Source organism: Cyprinus carpio, chromosome A11 (genome assembly GCF_018340385.1).
Source record: "Cyprinus carpio isolate SPL01 chromosome A11, ASM1834038v1, whole genome shotgun sequence".
NCBI lineage: Eukaryota > Metazoa > Chordata > Actinopteri > Cypriniformes > Cyprinidae > Cyprinus > Cyprinus carpio.
In genome coordinates this window covers 11,106,045-11,126,461 of record NC_056582.1, presented here as the reverse complement: position 1 = coordinate 11,126,461, position 20,417 = coordinate 11,106,045, and the positions used below count along the sequence as shown (strand labels likewise).

The window sequence follows — 20,417 nt, the reverse complement described above, 5'->3', positions numbered from 1 at the left end:
TGAATTGCACCTGCTGCTGCAAGGGATCTCCTAGAACTACATATCCCATCATGCTTTAGTACGACGTGACAGTGATGACGCAGTAGATCGTCGCGTAATGAGCGTAAGCGGCACCTGAATACATTGGAAAAGGAAGTGTCCTGCCATTACGGATAATATGCGTCTTTACCAGATTCGTGGTAAATGTGACTAGTTTGGACGCAGAGCTTCCCGATTCTACGCGTATTTAGAATCAACTCTCCTCCTGAAAGCAGCGGTGGCAGTTTTTTCTTCAGCTGGTTTGCTAGCAGGAAGCGCCAGACCGGACTCTCGCTAAATCAGCGGAACTACGTTACCCAATGAGCTGCCTATTATTTGCCTTTCTAAACGAGTTATAACGGGAAGGGAAGTTTTAAACGCCATACCTTTTGACTTAACTGAACTGTAAATGTTTAACTGCTTTAATTGAACCACAAGGCCACCGTTTTTGAATTCTTGCGGCTAACCGCACGCGCTCTATAATAATATAACCGATAAATGTCTCCATGACAACGCGTGTGTTGTACATAGACTGTACGGTGTTGTAGTATCGAGAGCATCAGCCGCCAGCTAACGTACTGTTAAAGTCTGTAGCATGTTTACTCGATGCTGAGGAGATGTTTATACAGCACAACCTGCTGACAGATATTAGGTAGCTCACAACTGGATGGCTGCATCGAGGTCCAGGATGAAACACGATCAGTCTGCGCTTCAGTAACCGTGACTGGAGGCTCATAGGAGAGTCTTCATTATGTACCACAGCTGTGTCGCCGTCCTGCCGATCATTTCCACTGCTCGAGACTGATATTTTGTGGCTTTTCTGAACACTCGAGATCCTCTAAGTGTTGCGCAATGGCGGGTGTTGGGGTCAGTGTGCTGTCGCGACGTCAGCTGCCGTCTGCGTCCACCAACTCCTCTCCCACTGATTCTGATGCCCAGGGCTGCTCCAGCGGGGACTTCATGGACTCATTTGGCATCTTCCTGCAGGGCCTGCTGGGAGTGGTGGCCTTTAGTACCCTTATGTGTAAGTATAGGCAGGGCAGCTGTCTTTATTGATCCAAAAAGTGAAAAATTGCTGAAAATGTACTCGCCCTCAGGCCATCTAGTAGATAAGTTTGTTTCTTGATTGGAACAGATTTGGAATAGTTTAGCATTACTTGCTAACCAGTGGATCCTCTGCAGTGAATGGGTGCTGTCAGAATCAGAGTCCAGAAGTTGATAAAAACATCACAATAATCCACAAGTAATCCACACGACTCCAGTTTCATCAATTAACATCTTGTGAGCGAAAAACTGCATGTTTATAATAAACAAATTCATCTAGACAATATTGTGATGGTGTTTTCATTTATTTTGTTTGTAGTTTTGTTGTGACGGGTTCAGTTCAGAGGATCCATTGGGAAATAAGGTCCAGTGTCGATGCTAAATTTCCTCAAATATGTTCCAATGAAGAAACAAACTCGGCTACATCTCGGATGGCGTGAGAGTGAGTACATTATAGGCAAATTTTGGAATGAGCTATTCCTTCAAAGTCTGTATGAGATGAAAAGTCACCCTATCTGTTTCCTAAATATATGCTGTAGATCGTATTGTGAAGAATTGCTCAGTTTGTTTGTTTTTTAGGCTAAATAAAAAATCTTGATCTCCTAATAAAATGTCAGAACTGTACCTTTCGGTGAGAACGACAGACTTCTCTCTGGTGATATATTCAGGACTTGTCCAATCATTTAGTCCACTTAAACTCACCCCTTAAACTTGCATCCACCTGTCTCTGCTTTAGAGAACAACAACATCTCAAAATCTGCTTAACAACGATGCATTGGACCAAGTTGTCGCCCTACATTTTTTCTGATAATCTGTTACACTCAAGTGTACTTCATAATATGGAAGAAAATGTCTGTCTGTACTTCTATTTTATAGCAACATTGAAGGGACTTGATCAGCTCTGGTTAATTTATTGAAGATTTAAGGGTTTGGTCTTAGAAGAAGGCAGGTCAAGGCTTGTTAGTGAATCATGCAGTTCAATGCATGCTCACCACTGTCAACCTTACAGAGTACTTAAAATAAAGCACATGGTTTTTGCTTGGCCACAGATCTTAAGTTGTGTAGGTCATTTACAGACCCCTGGTGTTTGGGCTTGTGTGTGCTTGTATCTAGCATGTCTCACTGAAAGAAAGAAACTGTATCGGAAAAGAATGATGACCAAGAATGATGACTATAAAGTAGGGCTAGGCGATAAATTGATAATGATAATTAACGTGATATAATTTTCCTTTAAAAAAGGATAACGAGTTCAATAAATGTTTAAAATAATATTTATGCACCAAAAGCGGAATGACACAACACTATCAAGAACGATGAAAATAAAGTAAAAAAAAAAAAAAAAAAAATATATATATATATATATATATATATATATATATATATATATATATATATATATATATATATATATATATATATAATAGAGTCCATTAAACCACAGCTGTTACAATAACAACACAGAGGAATGATATCGGATTAAAAACATTGGATCTCATTTTATTGACTAATAATTGCATGGATCATTTTGTATTTGTATGCACAGGAGAACTTCTCACTAAAAAAATAGAATAGACTTTAATAAAGCATGCTTTGAAGTTTTTACTAGTTGTCAGTGTTTGCTAGGGATGTAACGATTCACTTAACTCACAATTCGATTTACGATTTTGATTTCACGATTAAATTTTCTCACTTTTTTTTACAAAATGAGATTGTAGACATTATACAGTAAATAAAAAGGTGTCATTTTATTAGGCTATTGCTGCACGTTTCTTTGTGAAATTGAAATATAACAAAACTAAATTGAAATTTTAAAACAAACCCCACATCAAATAAGTTACACAAATAAAATAAATCTCCTAATATGAACAAACTAAGGCTTTGTCTGTGATCTTTCCATTTAAAATTAGAGGCCACTGGATTTTAATCATGATCCAAACAAAGATGCAGCATACATGCAGCATGAGTAGTTTTTAATCTAAATTAGACTATAATTTTGAAATTTGAAGCAAAAACAGAATGGTCTGACTTTAGTTTTGAGAAACTTTACTACATAAAAAATATCTGAACAAAACGAGCTGAATGAGATGCAGATCTCTGACAGCAGGTGGCGCTTATGAACAGCAATAATACAGTGTTTCCTGGGTTACCGCTGTAAACAAAGCAGTGCTGCTATGAAAACTTTAATATGCATTGTTCAGAGGCAAGATGAAAAGAAAATACCATCTAAACTTTTCTAAAGACAGTCAGTTCCCATCAGAGATACATTCATATATTCATACTTGTCAATGTTTTTTTTTTATCCCCCATCAAGTGACCCAGAGATCACCTAACTCTTAGATCTTTTACATTTTTCTTTGTGTGAACATACCTTAACTCAATAGACTAGATAAAAAAACTACAACAGTCCAGTAGAACAGGGTAAGCCAGAGTAATATACGAGATGTGTGAAACTGTAAGCCGTGTGTCATCTCCTCTCAGTGGATATGCAAGCAGTACATGTAAAGAGTAGGAGATTGTGTTCAGGGGACACATAGTTAATAGCTGTACACAAACAAACAGCCATTGTGTGAAACAGGCTGCCCTTTATTTGTGTGAACCATTGGGTCACGTTTGGCAACTAGGGTGGCTGCACTAGCGGTTTCCACAGCCCAAAAAGCAGCAATTCTCACTGCCTCTTTAAAAGCAACACTGCCAGCAACTGTATTTGTTTTTATCTTTATTACTGTCCTCTCTGTTTATTTTGTTGACAGAATCTAAAAATTTAGAAACAAAAAATGCAGTTCATACATTCAGTACACATCTTCTATGATTTTGAATGTACTGATTTCTTTAATTAAAATTCATTTTGATATTTTGTGGAGATATAAAGTAAAAAATATATATTGTATAAAAATGTAATAAACTGCCATATTAAAAAAAATCAAAATAAATAAATAAATAAACCTTTTTTGTTTTTACAGGTTTGGTTTTGCATGTGAGCGCAGAAAACTCTTTACACCCATGATGAAGCAGTTCCTCATTCAGCTCTTCCTCTTTTGAAATGTTAATCTGATGTATCATTTATTGACCCCTGTGTTTTCATAGCACTATATCTGATAGAGCAAGGAAAGAGATTTTAGCATCAGCACTACCCCCAAGTGGCAGACATTATTGATCACCTCCTTTTTCCTGCTACCATTGTGAAAGCTTCTGTTTACCTCTCCACAGTGAAACGCTTCAGGGAACCCAAGCACGAACGGAGACCCTGGAGAATCTGGTAAAGTGCCATTTTGTATCATTAGCAAGCACTAAATTCTTAAACGCATGCACGGTCAATGCAGCACTCCACTGACCTGAACTCTGTCTAGCGGCCCTCTGTAGCTCCGTTCCCCTTGTGACTTAATGGTGAGTTCTAACCAGGTCTCCTCCCTCTAACCGTCCCCTCCTCCCCTTCACCTTTCTTAGGTTTCTGGACACCTCCAAACAGGCCATAGGGATGCTGTTCATTCACTTTGCCAATGTCTACCTGTCTGACCTCACAGAGGAGGACCCATGTTCACTGTGAGTCTGTGTGCGTCGTTGTTTCAGTGTTTCCCCCACACATCGTTGTATTTCCCATCTGTGATTGTGGTTTTTACATATTTGTTATCCGCTCTGTTCAGCGACCAACTCCTTGTGTCATTTTCCGTAGATACCTGATCAACTTCCTTTTGGATGCGACTCTGGGCATGCTGGTGATCTATGGCGGCGTGAAGGCTGTTAGCGCTGTGGTTGAATGGAAACAGTGGGATTCGCTGCGTTTTGGAGAGTATGGTATGAGCCTTTTAAACATCAATTGATAGGACTAGACACTTCCACTGAGCTTTTTTATTTTATGTGGATTTGTATTAATATGGAGGTGGTAGGACTCATGAGTGTAATGTTTGGTAAGTTAATTTTGTTCTTTTGTTTTGTTCGATTTGTGTTCACTGAATTCAATTTATTTGAAATCATGATAGAAATCTTGTTCTTCACAGACTATAATGGCTGTCCGAAACCAAACAAGTCTAATCAATGATTTATATTAAGGTTCTCTCCAATAAAACTAGTCAGACCATCTTTCAGGGCACTGTAATGTCATGTAATGAGGTTGAATTAATTTAGATGAGAATTATTTAACCAGTTCTTCCAACCAAGTTTCTACTGAACTGCACATAAGGGTTGTGGGATCTCATAGGCAGTGAAAGATACCATTTATGATGATTGATGAACAGGAAATTATGTTTTCTAGCAGTGATTCTTAACCTTTTTCACTCCTGGGCCCCCCATAACAATATTCAATTATTTTCTATTTTTTGTGATTTACCAAATAAGGATTTTAAAAGATATTTACGATTTTATTCATTTACATGACTTTTCAGGTCTTGGTTTCCTCATATATTCAAGTTTTTTTTTTAAGGCCATGGAAATCCTGGTTCTTTAAATAAATAAAAACTTCTTGAGGGGTTGATTTAAAATAAGATATTTTGATTTTTTTTTTTGATGATTTAATTCTTGTTTTGTCTTATTTTAAAGTAATCTTGGGGCCCTCTTGGAGGTTTGCTGGGGCCACCTGGTTAAGAATCACTGTTTTCAAGTATCGTATTTCTAATGTTTGCATGTAGGTGAGCCGGTTCAGTGCAGTGCCTGGGCGGGTCAGTGTGCTCTCTACATACTCATCATGATGTTTGAGAAGGTCATGATCATGTTGGTCCTCCTCCTCCCTCAGTGGAAGAAGGTCAGTCCGTCAGGATGTTTAACTGTGGTTCATGTTCTCAACTCACTGACGTTTGGAGAAAATGTATCAACATCATGTATCATTATAATACTACTGACATGTTTAGAGAAAATTTATTCTCATCATGTATCATTATAATACTGCTTTACTAGCTTGCAGTTAAGAAAAAGTTCCACCCAAAAATGAAAATTGTCATTAAATTATGGTAGTTTTAAATGTTTTGGATTAATGTATTTGATTGGTGTTTGTGTATTGGACAGCTGGCTACGCTCAACCCCATAACAAACCCTCATCTGGAGTTAGCTATCGTCATGCTAATTGTCCCGTTTTTCGTGAACGTAAGTGACAAACCTTTATGTATTGTTACCAATCAAAAGTTAGGGCGAGTATGATTTTTTTTTATTTTTTTGAAAAAAAGTCTCTTATGCTTACTGAGGCTGCATTTATTTGATCAAAACACAGTAAAAACAGTAATATTGTGAAATGTTATATGTTTTAAAATAACTGTTTTCTGTTTTAATAAAATATGTAATGTCATTTATTCATGTGATTATGAATGTTCAGTAGCCAGATGACTCCAGTCTTCAGTGTAACATGAATCATGATCCTTCAGAAATCATTCTAATATGCAGATTTGATCAGGAAACATATTATTATTAAAGGGGTCATATGATGCGATTTGAATTTTTCCTTTCTCTTTGGAATGTTACAAGCTCTTGGTGAATAAAGAAGATCTGTAAAGTTGCAAAGACTAAAGTCTCAAATCCAAAGAGATATTCTTTATAAAATTAATACTCTTCCACACCCCCCAAAATGGCTCGTTCTAACAGACCCCATATGTCTATGTCAGTATGTGGGAACATTTGCATAACGCCGCACAGATGTTCATGCAGAGAAAGAAGGCATACCTTTTATTCTCGTTGTAGTAGTGTTGTTGCCGCCGCCACCATGTCATATAGACGCTGTGTGTTTTACTGTGAAAGCGAAACTACTTTGTTTGGCCTTCCAAAAGAGGATGATATCCGCTTCGTCATGCCTGGAGCTGATCCGTGCTGGTCGCTGAGAAAATACATCAACTTTGCACTGTGGATCGCCAGATCGGCTTTCAAGCCCGGGGTCATCACATGTGGTTGCCACATGCTCCTTCACCTCGCTTTTTAGACTGATGAGCTTTGTAAAAATCGACGCGTTTCAGAAGGCGAGGCATAGAGGAGAAACAATAATGTACAGTATGTGGAAAATAATGTTTTTTGAACCTTGAACCACATAAACACATTTCATTACACCAAATACACAAAATAATGTTCTTTTTAGCAGCATCATATGACCCCTTTAATGTTGTTAAAAGTTGTAAACACATTTCATTACACCAAATACACAATATTTTTGAGGATTGTTTTATGGTTTTTTTTTTTTTTATTTGATTTTGATATTTTTTTAATTTGTTTTTTAATTAGTATTAATTTGTCTTTTGATCAATTTAAAGCATTCTCGCTTAATAAAAGTATTACTTTCAAAAAAATATATATCTTACAGACCTCAAACTTTTGAATTGTGTAATTGCTTCCCTTAATTTTTTTTTTGCATTTTCTAATGTAGTTATTTGTATATATTTTAGCTATGTATTTGTACATAACTATCTGTTTTTTTTTTTTTTCACTTCTTGTTTCTTATGTTGAGAAAATGTGGCTGAAATGTTTGCCCCTGTTTATGTGTATATCCAGGCTCTGATGTTCTGGGTGGTAGATAACTTCATAATGAAGAAGGGCAGAACAAAAGCCAAATTAGAGGAGAGGGAAGCAGAAGATGACCCTCGTGGCAGCAGCAAAGTGCGCTATAGACGGGCACTGTCGCATGATGACTCTGAATCAGAAGTAAGTTACTCTTACTGAATCAATTTGATGTAACAGCAAAAAGGGAGAATGATGATTCCTAGGGCTGTTAATTGAATAAAATTTAAATTGAACAAGAACTGCAAACAGTTATACGGGGCCAAGCTAGCTACGCAATCTGCCTGCCTGCCTGCCTTCCTGCCTGCATCTATCCATCCAATAGTTTGCTCTCTATCTATTTAATCATTCTTAGAAAGGCTAAGTGCCTGCAACAGAACCAACTTCATAATGCCAAAGTACCTCTTTGGGTCTGAAAATGTTCCACATGGGATTCGAACCAACGACCTGAAAGATTCAGTGCCTGATGCTTAGCAGAATGTGCCACTCAGTTGATGTACATTCATCAGGCATTCATCAGTGTGAGAATGAGCACACACACACACACACACACACAAACACAAATAAAAGCTATTCAATGTGATCAGAATGAGGAGAGTAATCAGATGAACTAAGCTAATTTTTTTTTTTTTTTAGAGGGTTGGGTTGTGATGTGTTTTGTTTTAGTGAATTTTTTTTTTGGTGGTGTGGTTGTGGAGTTGGTCCTAGAGACTTCAAAACTGGTCAAATCACTATTCATTACCATCTCTACAATTTTGCCACATTTCATCATTTTCTCATGTTCCTTTCATAGGGCTGCCATAGACTCCCTTATGGAAAGAAGTAAAAACTAATAACTTCAATAGGGGCTTGGCCCCTAATTAATTATATAATAGTTTGTGTTAAAATTTTTATTGGAAATTAGATTATTTGTATGTTTAAACCACAGAATAAAACATTTCCATAAAAGAAATTATAACCAATAACATAAATAACATTTAACAGTTCATGGAATGTATGAAACATTATCAAAACGATCTAAACATTGGAGATCTGAATCTAGACATAGACTTGCTATGGCAAGACATTTTTGCTGTTCCTTAAACACCCAATAAACATGACAGAATTCATATTTTGGGCTTTCCCTTGACCTAAAGTGTTATATTCAAAATCATCCCTCTACTCAAGTCCTAGATGGGACATCCTCTTTTTTTTCCCTAGTACATCTGCATGACCATTACAGGTGCATGAGAGTTCCTTTCCCAACGCTTCAGACCTGAAGTATGTGTAACCATGATAAGTCACAGTGAGTTTACATTCTAAAGAAGCAGGTGTGCCTTTGAAGGAACATGACACTATTTTTGAAAATAGGCTCATTTTCCAACTCCCCTAGAGTTAAACAGTTGAGTTTTATGGTTTTCGAATCCATTCAGCCGTTCTTCGGGTCTGGGGGTAGCACTTTCAGCTGCAGCTTAGCATAGATCATTAAATCTGATAAGACCGTTAGCAACTCGCTCAAAAATGACCAAAGAGTTTTGATATTTTTCCCATTTAAAACTTGACTCTTATGTAGTTACATCTTGTACTACGACTGGCGGAAAATGAAAAGTTGTGATTTTCTAGGCTGATATGTCTAGGAACTATACTCTCATTGTAGCGTAATAATCAAAGAACTTTGCTGCCGTACCATGGTTACCTAGCTGGGGACTATTTTCTGGTGCTGCGTAATATCATTGTGCCTGCTGCACCCATTGGTATGAGAGTATAGTTAATTTTCCATTGGTCTTATTACACAATGTAACTACAGAAGAGTCAAGTTTTAAATAGGAAATCGAGAAACTTTGGTCATTTTTGAGCAAGATGCTAACGGTCTTATCAGATTCAATGATCTATGCTAAGCTGCAGCTAAAAGTGCTACCGCCAGACCTGGAGATCAGCTGAATTAATTCGAAAATGGTAAAACTCAATTGTTTAACTCTAGGCGAGTTGGAAAATGAGCCTATTTCCAAAAAATAGTGTTCTTTTAAAAAAGGGCTGCACACCCTGTGCTAATTAACAAAACGTCCAGTAATGAACTTTGGGTACATTTGATTTTGAGTGATTTTTTTCTAAGGATGAATGAAACACGATAACATGCTACTAATATTTCTGTATTTTGATGATGTTTGACCCAGTAGCATCTCCTGAATACATATTTCCTTTCATCTTACTGCTTGGTTGTGTTAGCAGAGCTAGATTTGAGACAAGGCAAGTCATTTGAGCAGGGAACTTGACAGCAAGAACAGTCATCTCGAGTGTAGCATTTCCATCCAACCACTATCTGTGTCAAATATTAATTTGTTGACATCTGTCAGATGGTTTAGTCAAGAGATTATAGTCCATCTTTCTCACTGGTAAAGGGAAAAGCAGTTCAGTCAGAATGTAAAGAGAATGCCTACTTATTTAAGTATGCGAGGAGTTTAAAAAAAGATTAGTTACAGTCTTTCTCTTTGCCCTCTTCCTCCTGTGCTGGTCAGATTCTGTTCTCTGCAGATGATGAAATGGAGGATTCAGATGGTGACGACGATGTACGAAGACTCACAGGGCTCAAGCCTGTTAAGAAAAAGAAGCACCGTCTTGGTATTCCAGTTTGAATTCAAATCAATTTAGACTTGAGGCCTCCCTCATTCTCATGACCCCACCTCATTTACCTGAACATCGATCAGAAAGTGAGGGGCATGAAGGCTAACTCGTGCTCCAGTAGACAAACACTAGAGAAGCCTACGGACGTCACTAAAAGGTTTTTTGCTACCCTATGTCAAAGGGTTTTGGCTTAGAGGAGATGATCAGACCATAATATTTTCAGTCTGTCAAGGTTTTTTGTGCACATTCATAATTCTGTACTGTGGCTCCTTTGTCGTGCTTAAAGAACATGTGATTCTCCAGTGGATATACAACACAACTACATCTCCTCCTAGCATCTGCCCAGCCTTTGAACTGCACAAAGCAATTCAAAACCTTTTAAAAAGTGTCTACCTTACAAATAACATACTGATGTAACACTAAAATAAGTACCTTTAACCATATGCATGTGACTGATCACACTGACTTGGACAAACTGTTCAAGGTCACTCGAAGTTGGTTCCAAAGTTTGTGACTGTAGCTGCAGCAGAGTTTTGTGTGCGTGTCAGCTGTGAGGAAACTGTGCTGATAAATGTTATAGAATAACACTGGTCAGCAGTGTTATAAGCCAGCATTATAATACAGTTGGTACAGTCTGCTTTCAATGTGTGTTTTTAACCATTCGGCAGCAGACGATTTAAAATGGTACGTAAATCCAGGGATGGCTGTTTCAGACCCCTGACTGGGATTGTTTTATCTTACTGTTTGGCTTTTCAATGTGTATCTGCCTCAATTCAGTGTCACTGTGTTCTAACACTAATTTTTCCCGTTTTAATTGTTGTTTGTGTGGCCTCTTAAAAGCACAGTTCACTCAAAAATAAAAATTCAGTCATTTACTTCCCCTCATGTTTTTCCAAACCTGTATGATTTTCATTCTTCTGTAGAACATTATGAAGAACATCACGGTTCAAAAAAACATTGGACCCCTGACAAAGACAAAATATTTTTTTGTGTTTCACAGAAGAACAAGTCATACAGTTTTTGAACAACATGATTGGGAGTGCACAACATTTTTCATTTTTGGGTGAACTGTCTTTAAACTTTTTGTTTCAGTTTTGCTACTCATTGCAGGGTAGATGCTTTGGTGCGGATGCTTCTGTAACCTCTTGCACAGTTTGATGCTACGTTGCGGTATCTTGTATGCAGTATTACCTTCAAGTTTTCTCTGTTTTTAAGCATTACCCTTTGCCTCTATATAATATTTACCACTCGGACACTGTCAAACTCTAAACACTAAACCAGCAGGCCTTTCTTCCAAATGCTTTCACATCCACCCTCACACTTTTGTGCTCTATGGAGCATTTGATTTTATTCCAACACTAAGGCACAGATCCTTGGAGGGGGATGAATTTGCACCATGCATTCTCTGCAAAAATCATAAACTTGAGACTGCATATGTCAGATTATTCTTTGTAATCTTTATTCTGAAGATGGATGTAATGTGAATGGGAAGATGGCTGTAGGTTTAGAGTTGGAGTGAATGTAATTGGGCTACAGGATCAGTTGTCTTACTGCTAGTATTGTCAACCTGATATTTAATGGACCAAGTTTGTGCGTTTGTGTTTTACAGGGATGAATTGAAACCAGGCTTTCTGGTCAGGCCTGCTGGATTCAACAAGGTTACTGATAAGGATTTTGTCTAGGTGGAAATATAACTGCCTTTCCCTCTCCGGGTTTGATTCTGACTATTTTTACAGATCAGTCTTGGTAACAGTTGGTGGAGAATGAAACAAATTGGATGTGGAGGGGGATGTTAAGTACTAAACAATATTAGATGATTAAGATTTACTGACAAATTGTGAACTTATGTATGCTTTTTCAATAAACAGTGTAAAAATAGCTATTTGTGTGTTTTGTTATTTTATGATCTGTAACTTGTTTCACAGCATTTATATATTTTCATACACACACACACACACACACACACATCCATACATACAGTGGGGAAAATATTTATTTGATCCCGTGTTGATTTTGTAAGTTTGCCCACTTACTAAGAAATGAAGGGTCTAATTTTTATGGTTGGTTTATTTTAACATACAGAGACAGAATACCAACCAAAAAAAATCCAGAAAAAAACATTATATAAAGGTTAGAAATTCATTTGCATTTCAGTGAGTGAAATAAGTATTTGATTCCTAAGCAAAACATGACTTAGTACTTGGTGCAGAAACCCTTGTTGGCAAGCACAGAGGTAAGACATTTTTTTGTAGTTGGTCAACAGGTTTGCACACATTTCAGGAGTAATTTTGGTCCACTCCTCTTTACAGATCCTCTCTAAATCCTTAAGGTTTCTTGACTGTTATTTGGTAACTCGAAGTTTCAGCTCCATCCACAGATTTTTCTATAGGATTGAGGTCTGGAGACTGGCTACGCTACTCCATGACCTTAATGTGCTTCTTTTTGAGCCACTCCTTTATTGCGTTGGCGGTATGTTTCGGGTCATTGTCATGCTGCCTTGGCGGTCCATGACCCATCTTCAGTGTTCGGTCCGAGGGAAGGAGGTTCTCGTCCAAGATTTTACAGTACATGGCCCCGTCCATTTGCCCCTCAATGCGGTGAAGTCATCCTGTACCCTTAGCAGAAAAACAGCCCCAAAGCATAATGTTTCCACCTCCTTTCTTGACTGTAGGGATGGTGTTCTTGGGGTCATAGTAAGCATTACTCTCCCTGACATCCTTTGACTGCTCTTTGGTCTTGCCCATGGTGGTGGGAAAGGTTGGAATGGAAGATAAAGATTGTATGGACAGGTGTCTTATACACCTAATGAGCTGACATTAGGAGTAACTTCTTAAAGTGCCGGGACTAATCTATGTTCCACATGGGCACATAACCAGTCTGTGGGAGCCAGAATTCCTGCTGGTTGGTAGGGGATCAAATACTTATTACACTCACTGAAATGCAAATCAATTTCTAACCTTTATATAAAGTGCTTTTTTCTGGATTTTTTTGGTTGGTATTCTATGTCTAAATATTCTATGTTAAAATAAACCTACCATAAAAATTACAGACCCTTCATTTCTTTGTAAGTGGGAAAACTTGCAAAATCAGCAGGGGAGCAAATAAATATTTTATCACTTGCAAAAGAATGTTTCCTGACTAGAAATTGAGCCCAATCCATCACTGAGAGGGCTGAATCTTAACCACAAGAGAGTTATATCAACATTTACTCAGAATATTTCCAGCTGACAAACTGTGAACCCGAATAAATGTAAAATAATGTAAAACATTTAAAGTTTTAAATGTTTTAAATTTTTAGAACATTTAAAGTGGCATACAACAATTTCTGTATGCTATTATAATAAACAGAACAGTACTGTGCATTGCTGTGGACACTAATATAGTTACCGTTATAGTTCTTGATGTGAACTTTAGTCATATTCTTGATTTGACTTAATCATGAAAAGTGGGTGTTCGATACCAACATATTGCTGATTGTGAGTTTACAGATCAACACCCCAAATGAAGCATGGACAGACTTACTTTATGTCATCTTTTTTTATTCTATTAGGCATGTGGATGTCATCTGTTGGTTCTTCTGAGCTGTATGGCGACCCCTCTGGGGAATCCTCCATGTGTGGCCTTTTAATTGGTGTTAATGTAAATGAAGATTCAGATTTGACGGGAAAATCCTCATCGGAGCAGGACACACTAGCACAATGACTCACAAGAGGTCTCACTTGAATGGCTGTTATTAAAGCACACAAAAATGAAAATCAAACCGTTGAAGCAAAACAAATCTGTTAACTCACAAGTAAACTTTTAGCTAAAAATGCTACCTTTACTTCTCCGTTTTGGCTTTTTTTGGGTGCGTACTGCTTGGACTGCCACACTCTTCAGAACCGGAGCATTACATTGGCAGCCTACCTCTCGTGTCATTGGCTGTTGGTAAGCAGTAGATAAATAAAGCAATGTTAAACATTTTTTCTATAGCTCTTCTGTTGTTAGAAACAACAAAACTGAACCATGGACGTTTTGACTTTAGTTTTTTTTTTTTTTAATGTTACCTGTACAACCTGTAAAATCCTTAGCCATCTTCAAGAATCGGCTAAAAACATCTCTTCCATCTTTATTTGACCCTCTAACTCTAGCACTCTCTATTCTAATTCAATTCTTTAAAAAACTTGTCCCTTTTAGACTTGCACTCTATTCATTTGCTGCTTGTTTTCTAAAAAAAAAAAAAAAAAAAAACACTAAAACTAGCTTTCTAATCTTTTTGTATTTTGTTTTCTTTTCATTTATTATACAATAAAAAGCAAAAAGACCTCTAACACTAGCTTGTTTATTTTTTTTCTAATCTGTTTTCTTTTTATTTGTTATATAATTTTTTAAAAACTCTTGCTAAGTGTACTGCATTAAGCTTGTTATAGCACTTGTATATCATTGCTCTTTTGTTGATTTTGGTCGCTTCCCTTGTCGCTTTGGATAAAAGCGTCTGCGAAATGACTAAATGTAAATGTAAACCTGTTCGCAAAGACTACTGCACTGTTATTTGAACAAGCTACCACGTACATTCGATTTCAGATTTATCTACTTTTGTTTCTTCTATGAAGCATAGTAGAAAATATTTTAAGATTTTTTTATTTCATTTTGTCAATTAAATAGAACTTAATGGTAAAGAAAACTTGTTCTTCAAACATTCTTCTATTGTGTTCTACTGGAGAAAAAGCCATACATGCTTGGAAAGTTATGAGGTGAGTAAATAATGACAATTTAAATTTTTGCGGTGAACTGTCCCTTTAAATGCACAAAACTAACGTGGTTTGTGGTTGTACGTGTCAGTCAGGCTGGTCAAAGTGGGCGCCTGGGCGGTTCTTCGATAGAATAACCTGCTGCTATGTTAATCTGGCAGATGTAACGTTAACTACTTACCTTCACACTCGGTTCCGGACCAACGGTGTATATCGTCGGGATAGCCATGTCCATCAGACTAAGAAAGTCAGCGAAGCCCATTTCATATTGCTGTAAATTTGTGAAGCATTCTCGGGCAAAATGCTTCGCACACAAACGCGAGCTCTCCGATATTCCTCCTTCCTCAAAATGCAAAAATTCGAGCCAGCGGGCTCGCAACCACGGTAGTTTGGGAAAAGGGAACAATGTTTTGTGCGGATAACAACCCAGAACGCACCTTTTCACCATATCTGCAGCTTGCTATGCTCGGTAATCCGACTCTTCCGTGGCGTGAACAGGTTCTTTTTAGCTGTTTGTTTCAAAGAATCGGTTCAAAGCTCCGGTTCAAATGATTCCTGCGTCATGATGCCGCTACGTCACTCAACAGAAAGGTTGTTTCAGAGGCGGATAGTTTCAGTGTTGCCAATTTAGCAGTCTTGTCTCTAGATTTAGCGACTGAAAAATCATTACGGAAAATTCAGGTGAGTATAGTTTAAGTTTTTTTAATTTGGGGGTATTGTCTCTAGATTTAGCGACTGAAAAATCATTACGGAAAATTCAGAATGTGTAAGTGTTCAATAATTCAATACTGTATTTAAAAATACAGTTATTTATATTTTTATATTATGCATTTATATTATTTTACGAACAAATTAACATATATAAAATATATATATATATATATATATATATTATTTTTTTTTTTGCTGAGATTTGATGCAGTGACAATTTTGCGTCGTAAATACATGATGATGTCATCACACAAAGACATCACAATGCAACTTTTAGCAACAAATCGACCTTCCTTTAGCAACTTCCCATGAAAATTAGTTGGCAACACTGGAGAGTTTAGTGGTTACTTTTTTTTTTTGAAAGGTTTTAATGTAATGCCCCAGAAGTTTCTGAAGACAACAATACTTACTCGTGTGGGAGGGGAAGTGCCTACAGTGTACAGAGTTGGAACGGCCGTGTCTGCTAGTGTAAGGTAGCACGTTATCCCTGCAGTAACCATCCCCAAATTAGTGAAGGATGCATCAGAGAAATGCCTGTCACAAAGTCGCGTGCTGGTGCAAATAGCCCCCTCTTCGAAATGTGTAAACTCCAATCACTTCGTAACCAGTTTGTGGTTGGGAAACAAAATAACGTATGAGCATTAGAACACGGAACCATGATTAGAGAAGAGAAATCATTTTGTGGGAGGGACATTATCATCTTAGAGAACATCTGATTGGACAAAAACCTGTGTAGTGCTGGGTGACTCATCAATATTTTGTTCTGTTTTTGTGTGTGTATCTTTAAATGCAAATGAGCTGCTGCTCCCAGCCACCCTTTCCAGCAGAGAGCTGTGCGTTTACAGCAAGTGCTTCTGATGGACAGATACTTACTTTAGCAGGATGTGAAGTCAGATCACGGGCAGTTGGTATTGATCCACCCTTGATTAAAAGCTTTGATGCGAATCCTGCATTGTATTGACCCTCGTTTACAAAGCAGTCTGATGTAAAATGGTTAGCACAAACATACAAGTATTTGCCTACTTTTTTGAGCATACTCCCTTCAAAAATAAAATGAAGCCACGTCTTCAGTTTGCCGGGAGTAAATGAACACTCTTATGTTCATTGTTACAGCTAACCACGAAACATTTCAATAGTTTACCACATAGCTGAGACATTCTTGAGTTACAACCAGCTGCTTAGACGAGAATATATAACTCGGACTGTGTTCATCTCACTCGGGGGAGGAGCTAAGCTAATAGGGCAGATGTCGTCACCAGTCGTGGGCGGCGCTTATGCCAATGTGACACAACACTGGGTTGCAGACACAAACAGCTCATTGGGAGACATGGAGAGAAGAAAAAAATTGTGGATTTTTTTCATTAAAGGGTGGTTGTGTACACACTGCAGACAAAAATATGATCATTATAAAAGTGCGTTTTGCATAAAAGGTTCCCGTTTTAATATTTGAAATCAGTAGCTTCAGCAGTCTTTTTTCACACCTCCAATTTGAAAAGAGTTTCAATAGGGGGCGTTGTCAAATGAGATAAAGTGAGAGTAGAGCATGGAAAGAGGGAAGAGTTTGCATAAAAAGGGGAGTTTCATTAAGCATATAAAGACAGCTAATTTGCACACTGGCAATGAAACCACACACACAGACACACACAGAAAGAGAGACAGATAAATAGTGATGCAGTTCTGAGAGCTGTGTGGAAGTTGAGGACTTCTCCTCACCAGAATATTGAATCGCACTGTAATCAGACAGATGCCTTGTCAGTTCGAACCTTTGGACCCTCACATGCATGCAGGAGAAAGGGAAGAGGAACCTGATAAAGCACAGATAGAAGTCTTGCACTCTTAGCTTTTTGTACTGAATATATTTATAAAAAGTACTATAGCACTATGTCTAATTGAAAGTTTATTTTACATGTAAATGCTGGAATAGTAAATAAAACAAAACATTATTTTACTCATGTAATTCTGTCCCCTGTTGCAAAGTATGATAATGCATGTGGTAATGCTTCAGACTCCATCCCGGGGAGAATGTATGTTGTAAAGAAATAACACAAGTAATTACATGTATTTTTCTTTTAGAAATGAGTATTGTGGTACTCTTTTCGCCATAAGTAGATTTGGAACAAATATACTTCTTTATGAATTAACTGGGATTGGAACAAATATACTTCTTTATGAATTAACTGGGAAAAGTAAGTTAGTGTTTTTTGTATAAAATTGTATGTTTTTAGTTGTTTTATTTTTTTTATTACTTATTAACATTAGCAGACAGCATATCAGCTTCAAGTGAATAGGAATACACTAACATTGAGTAAAAGCAAGAAATAAATAATTCAATTTAATGAGGTCTATATAAAACTATAATAATAACTAGATAAGTAAAGTTTGTGAAGAAGCTTTGTAGTGGACTTGAGAAAGCCTATACTGAAAGTTTGAAGCAGTTGTAAAAGCTTGTGGTTTCATTGCTAACACAATTTGACTTGCTGCTAGCATTTTTTTAACATGATTAGCATGTTGTTAACATGTTTTAGTAAGTTTAGCATGTTGCTAACATGTTTTAGCACATTGTTAGCATGGTTTAGCATTTTGCTAACATGATTTAGCACATTGTTAGGATGATTTTATTGTATTTTGGATCAAATAAATGCAGCCTTGCTGAGCATAAGAGACTTCTTTTTTAATATCATTAAAAATCTTACCAGCCCCAAATGTTGACAATGACTGACATGAAAACTGTTTCTGAATATCTATTTTTATTGGTGCACGCATGATGATGGTCCCTGCTCATTCACAAAGGCTGACTCACCACCCCAGAAAAGTGTTTAGTGATTGGGTTATATAATCTGTGTGCATGTTAACATCTCCATTATTACACACATTTGTCACAACTAAGAAGGTTTGTTTTTTAATTCCATTTATTATTCAGCTTTATGGTGAATTATATCAGTTATTGCTGTAAAACAAATCTGTCTTATAAGGTTGAGAGTATCAGATATGTCAAAAATCACTAAGTTTTTCACAATTTTGGCATGTAGCAACAAAACATATTCTTTAATCTACTCGTCACTGATCCGTGAGGAGGGATGTGAGTGTGTTGTGTCTGTAATGTTTTCAGCTGTTCATAGTAGTCATGCTCAGAAAGAGGCTTTCTGACACTGACTGCAGAGCTAATAATATATAATGAGAAGAGAGGGGGCGGGTTACACTGAGCTGGTAACAAGGGTATAAAAGAGCCAGGGCGAAAAGACGACAAAGTACGCAACACGCCAACTTGTTCAGAAACCAGACTGCAAACATACAGAATGTCTCAGGTATGTAAATATATCAATTCAATGTGCTGATTAGAAATACAAAAGTATGTGGAATGATTTAAGTACTAACTACTATAGGCATTTCTCTTTTGAAATGATACTTCCATCAGCCAGAGGTTAAGAAGAAGAAGAGGCCAGTTGTGAAGGAGGAGGACCTGAAAGGAGCCCGCAGTAAACTGGGGCTAAAGGGAGAGGTCAAGAGCAAAACATATGAGGTCATGGTTGAGTGTGGTAAGTTTGCCATGTTTGGAACGTAAATCAGAGATCTATTAGCTATTATAGTTTAGATTTGAACAGAGACGGTCTTTTTAAAAATACTTTTTTACAATTTTTCCATGTCAAGATTTCAGAAAGTTGCTGTGGTATATTGTTGAAAAACTGCATTGTATTATTGTAGAATATAATAACTTTTTAAGACCAAGTAAAGAAAATTTAAGCAATAAAAGTCAATATAGTACATCAATATGTTCTGTAAATGTAACTAAGCAGCAGATAATATTAGCTTATAGTGAATTGTATTAGCAACATAACAGATTTCCATAAATAAAATAGAATATTGAAATAACTTTAACTGTACCTTCTGATTACCCTGCAAGAAGCGATGTTTCTTCTCAGGATGTTTCCATTGCAAAAAGTTTGAAGATTCACGGCAAATATACACCGAAACGCAAAATAACAGTCAAGACAGAAAAAGTCTTGTTTTCTGAGAAACTGATCAAAATGAAGTGAGTTTGTGATTCAAACAAGAGCAAATATCTGCATTTGGTTCAGAAAAATACAGTTAGTTTTCATACTTCACTAACAGATATTTGTTCTTGATTTAGGTATACCTTTTTAAGGCCCTAACATGTGGTGGGGTGAATTAAGACTTTTTGAGTCGTGCATAAACCCTGAAATCAATCTGTTGTTTTTGTCTGTTGTGTAGAGCGCATGGGGAAGGTGGCGCCGTCTGTTTTCAGTGGAGTACGATCTGGAAGCGAGACAGTGCTCGAGAAACCCAAGCCTCCATCAGGAAGCGTGTTTGGCAAATGAGTGCAGAATGCATGAATGAACTCTGGGTTTGAAATGTTTGTGAGCACACAGAGTACACTTTTGGCATCCACATCATGAATTAAGACTGTAATGTGGATAATTATGTTACATATTTGTAAGTATTAGTGTGTGTTTTTTATACTGTTTGCTGATGCCATGTTTATCACGTTGTACCTAAAAATCCTTCTGTGCCAATTTCTAGTCTCATGTTTTCTACATGCAAAATTAGCTAAAAGTATCTCCCAAGTCACCAAGTATGATTTCTGTGTCACGCTGCATACAAACAAGTCTTATTTCAAACCATGTGAGCAAATATTACATCACACAATGTTGATTTAATGAAATTGCTGCCTGTGCAAATTTGAGGAAGGAGGGTGGAGTACAAATGAAAATAGATGCTCATTAAAGGATGTAGTCTAAGATTTCATTTTCAAGTTTTGGTTGATATTCTATATGGACGACTGTTCAGTACATCCATGAGAAATTTTAACATCATACTCAAATAAAGCAA

At 37.1% G+C, this 20,417-nt stretch overlaps 3 protein-coding genes across 7 annotated transcripts; 2 read left to right on the top strand and 1 right to left on the bottom strand.

Annotated features, from left to right (window-relative positions):
• The first annotated feature begins 65 nt into the window (after positions 1-65).
• On the top strand, positions 66-12,006 carry LOC109063659 (store-operated calcium entry regulator STIMATE-like). Of its 4 annotated transcripts, none has more exons than XM_042766216.1 (9): positions 66-1,042; positions 4,270-4,318; positions 4,507-4,602; positions 4,733-4,854; positions 5,685-5,797; positions 6,058-6,135; positions 7,522-7,671; positions 11,738-11,786; positions 11,865-12,006. In XM_042766216.1, the coding sequence occupies exons 1-8, from the start codon at positions 871-873 to the stop codon at positions 11,741-11,743; spliced, it is 786 nt and encodes a 261-aa protein (XP_042622150.1). In that variant the 5' UTR covers positions 66-870; the 3' UTR covers positions 11,744-11,786; positions 11,865-12,006. The 4 variants fall into 4 exon arrangements, 3 of the variants coding, with proteins under 3 accessions (XP_042622150.1, XP_042622149.1, XP_042622148.1); XR_006161109.1 differs by having other exon boundaries at positions 67-1,042; positions 10,023-11,786; XM_042766215.1 differs by having other exon boundaries at positions 67-1,042; positions 11,738-12,006.
• On the bottom strand, positions 8,723-15,415 carry LOC109063658. Of its 2 annotated transcripts, XR_006161110.1 has the most exons (5): positions 15,040-15,415; positions 13,947-14,049; positions 13,651-13,855; positions 9,985-10,098; positions 8,723-9,896 (listed from the first exon to the last, which is right to left on the bottom strand). XR_006161110.1 is itself a non-coding variant. In XM_042766217.1 (4 exons), exons 1-4 carry the CDS (start codon positions 15,304-15,306, stop codon positions 10,056-10,058), a joined length of 618 nt encoding a protein of 205 aa, XP_042622151.1. In that variant the 5' UTR covers positions 15,307-15,410; the 3' UTR covers positions 8,723-10,055. The 2 variants fall into 2 exon arrangements, 1 of the variants encoding a protein (XP_042622151.1); XM_042766217.1 differs by having other exon boundaries at positions 8,723-10,098; positions 15,040-15,410.
• Positions 15,416-18,743: 3,328 nt separating this feature from the next.
• Positions 18,744-20,333, top strand: LOC122134063 (musculoskeletal embryonic nuclear protein 1-like). Its single transcript, XM_019080692.2, has 3 exons — positions 18,744-18,874; positions 18,985-19,105; positions 19,800-20,333. Exons 1-3 carry the CDS (start codon positions 18,866-18,868, stop codon positions 19,904-19,906), a joined length of 237 nt encoding a protein of 78 aa, XP_018936237.2. The 5' UTR covers positions 18,744-18,865; the 3' UTR covers positions 19,907-20,333.
• Positions 20,334-20,417: the final 84 nt, after the last annotated feature.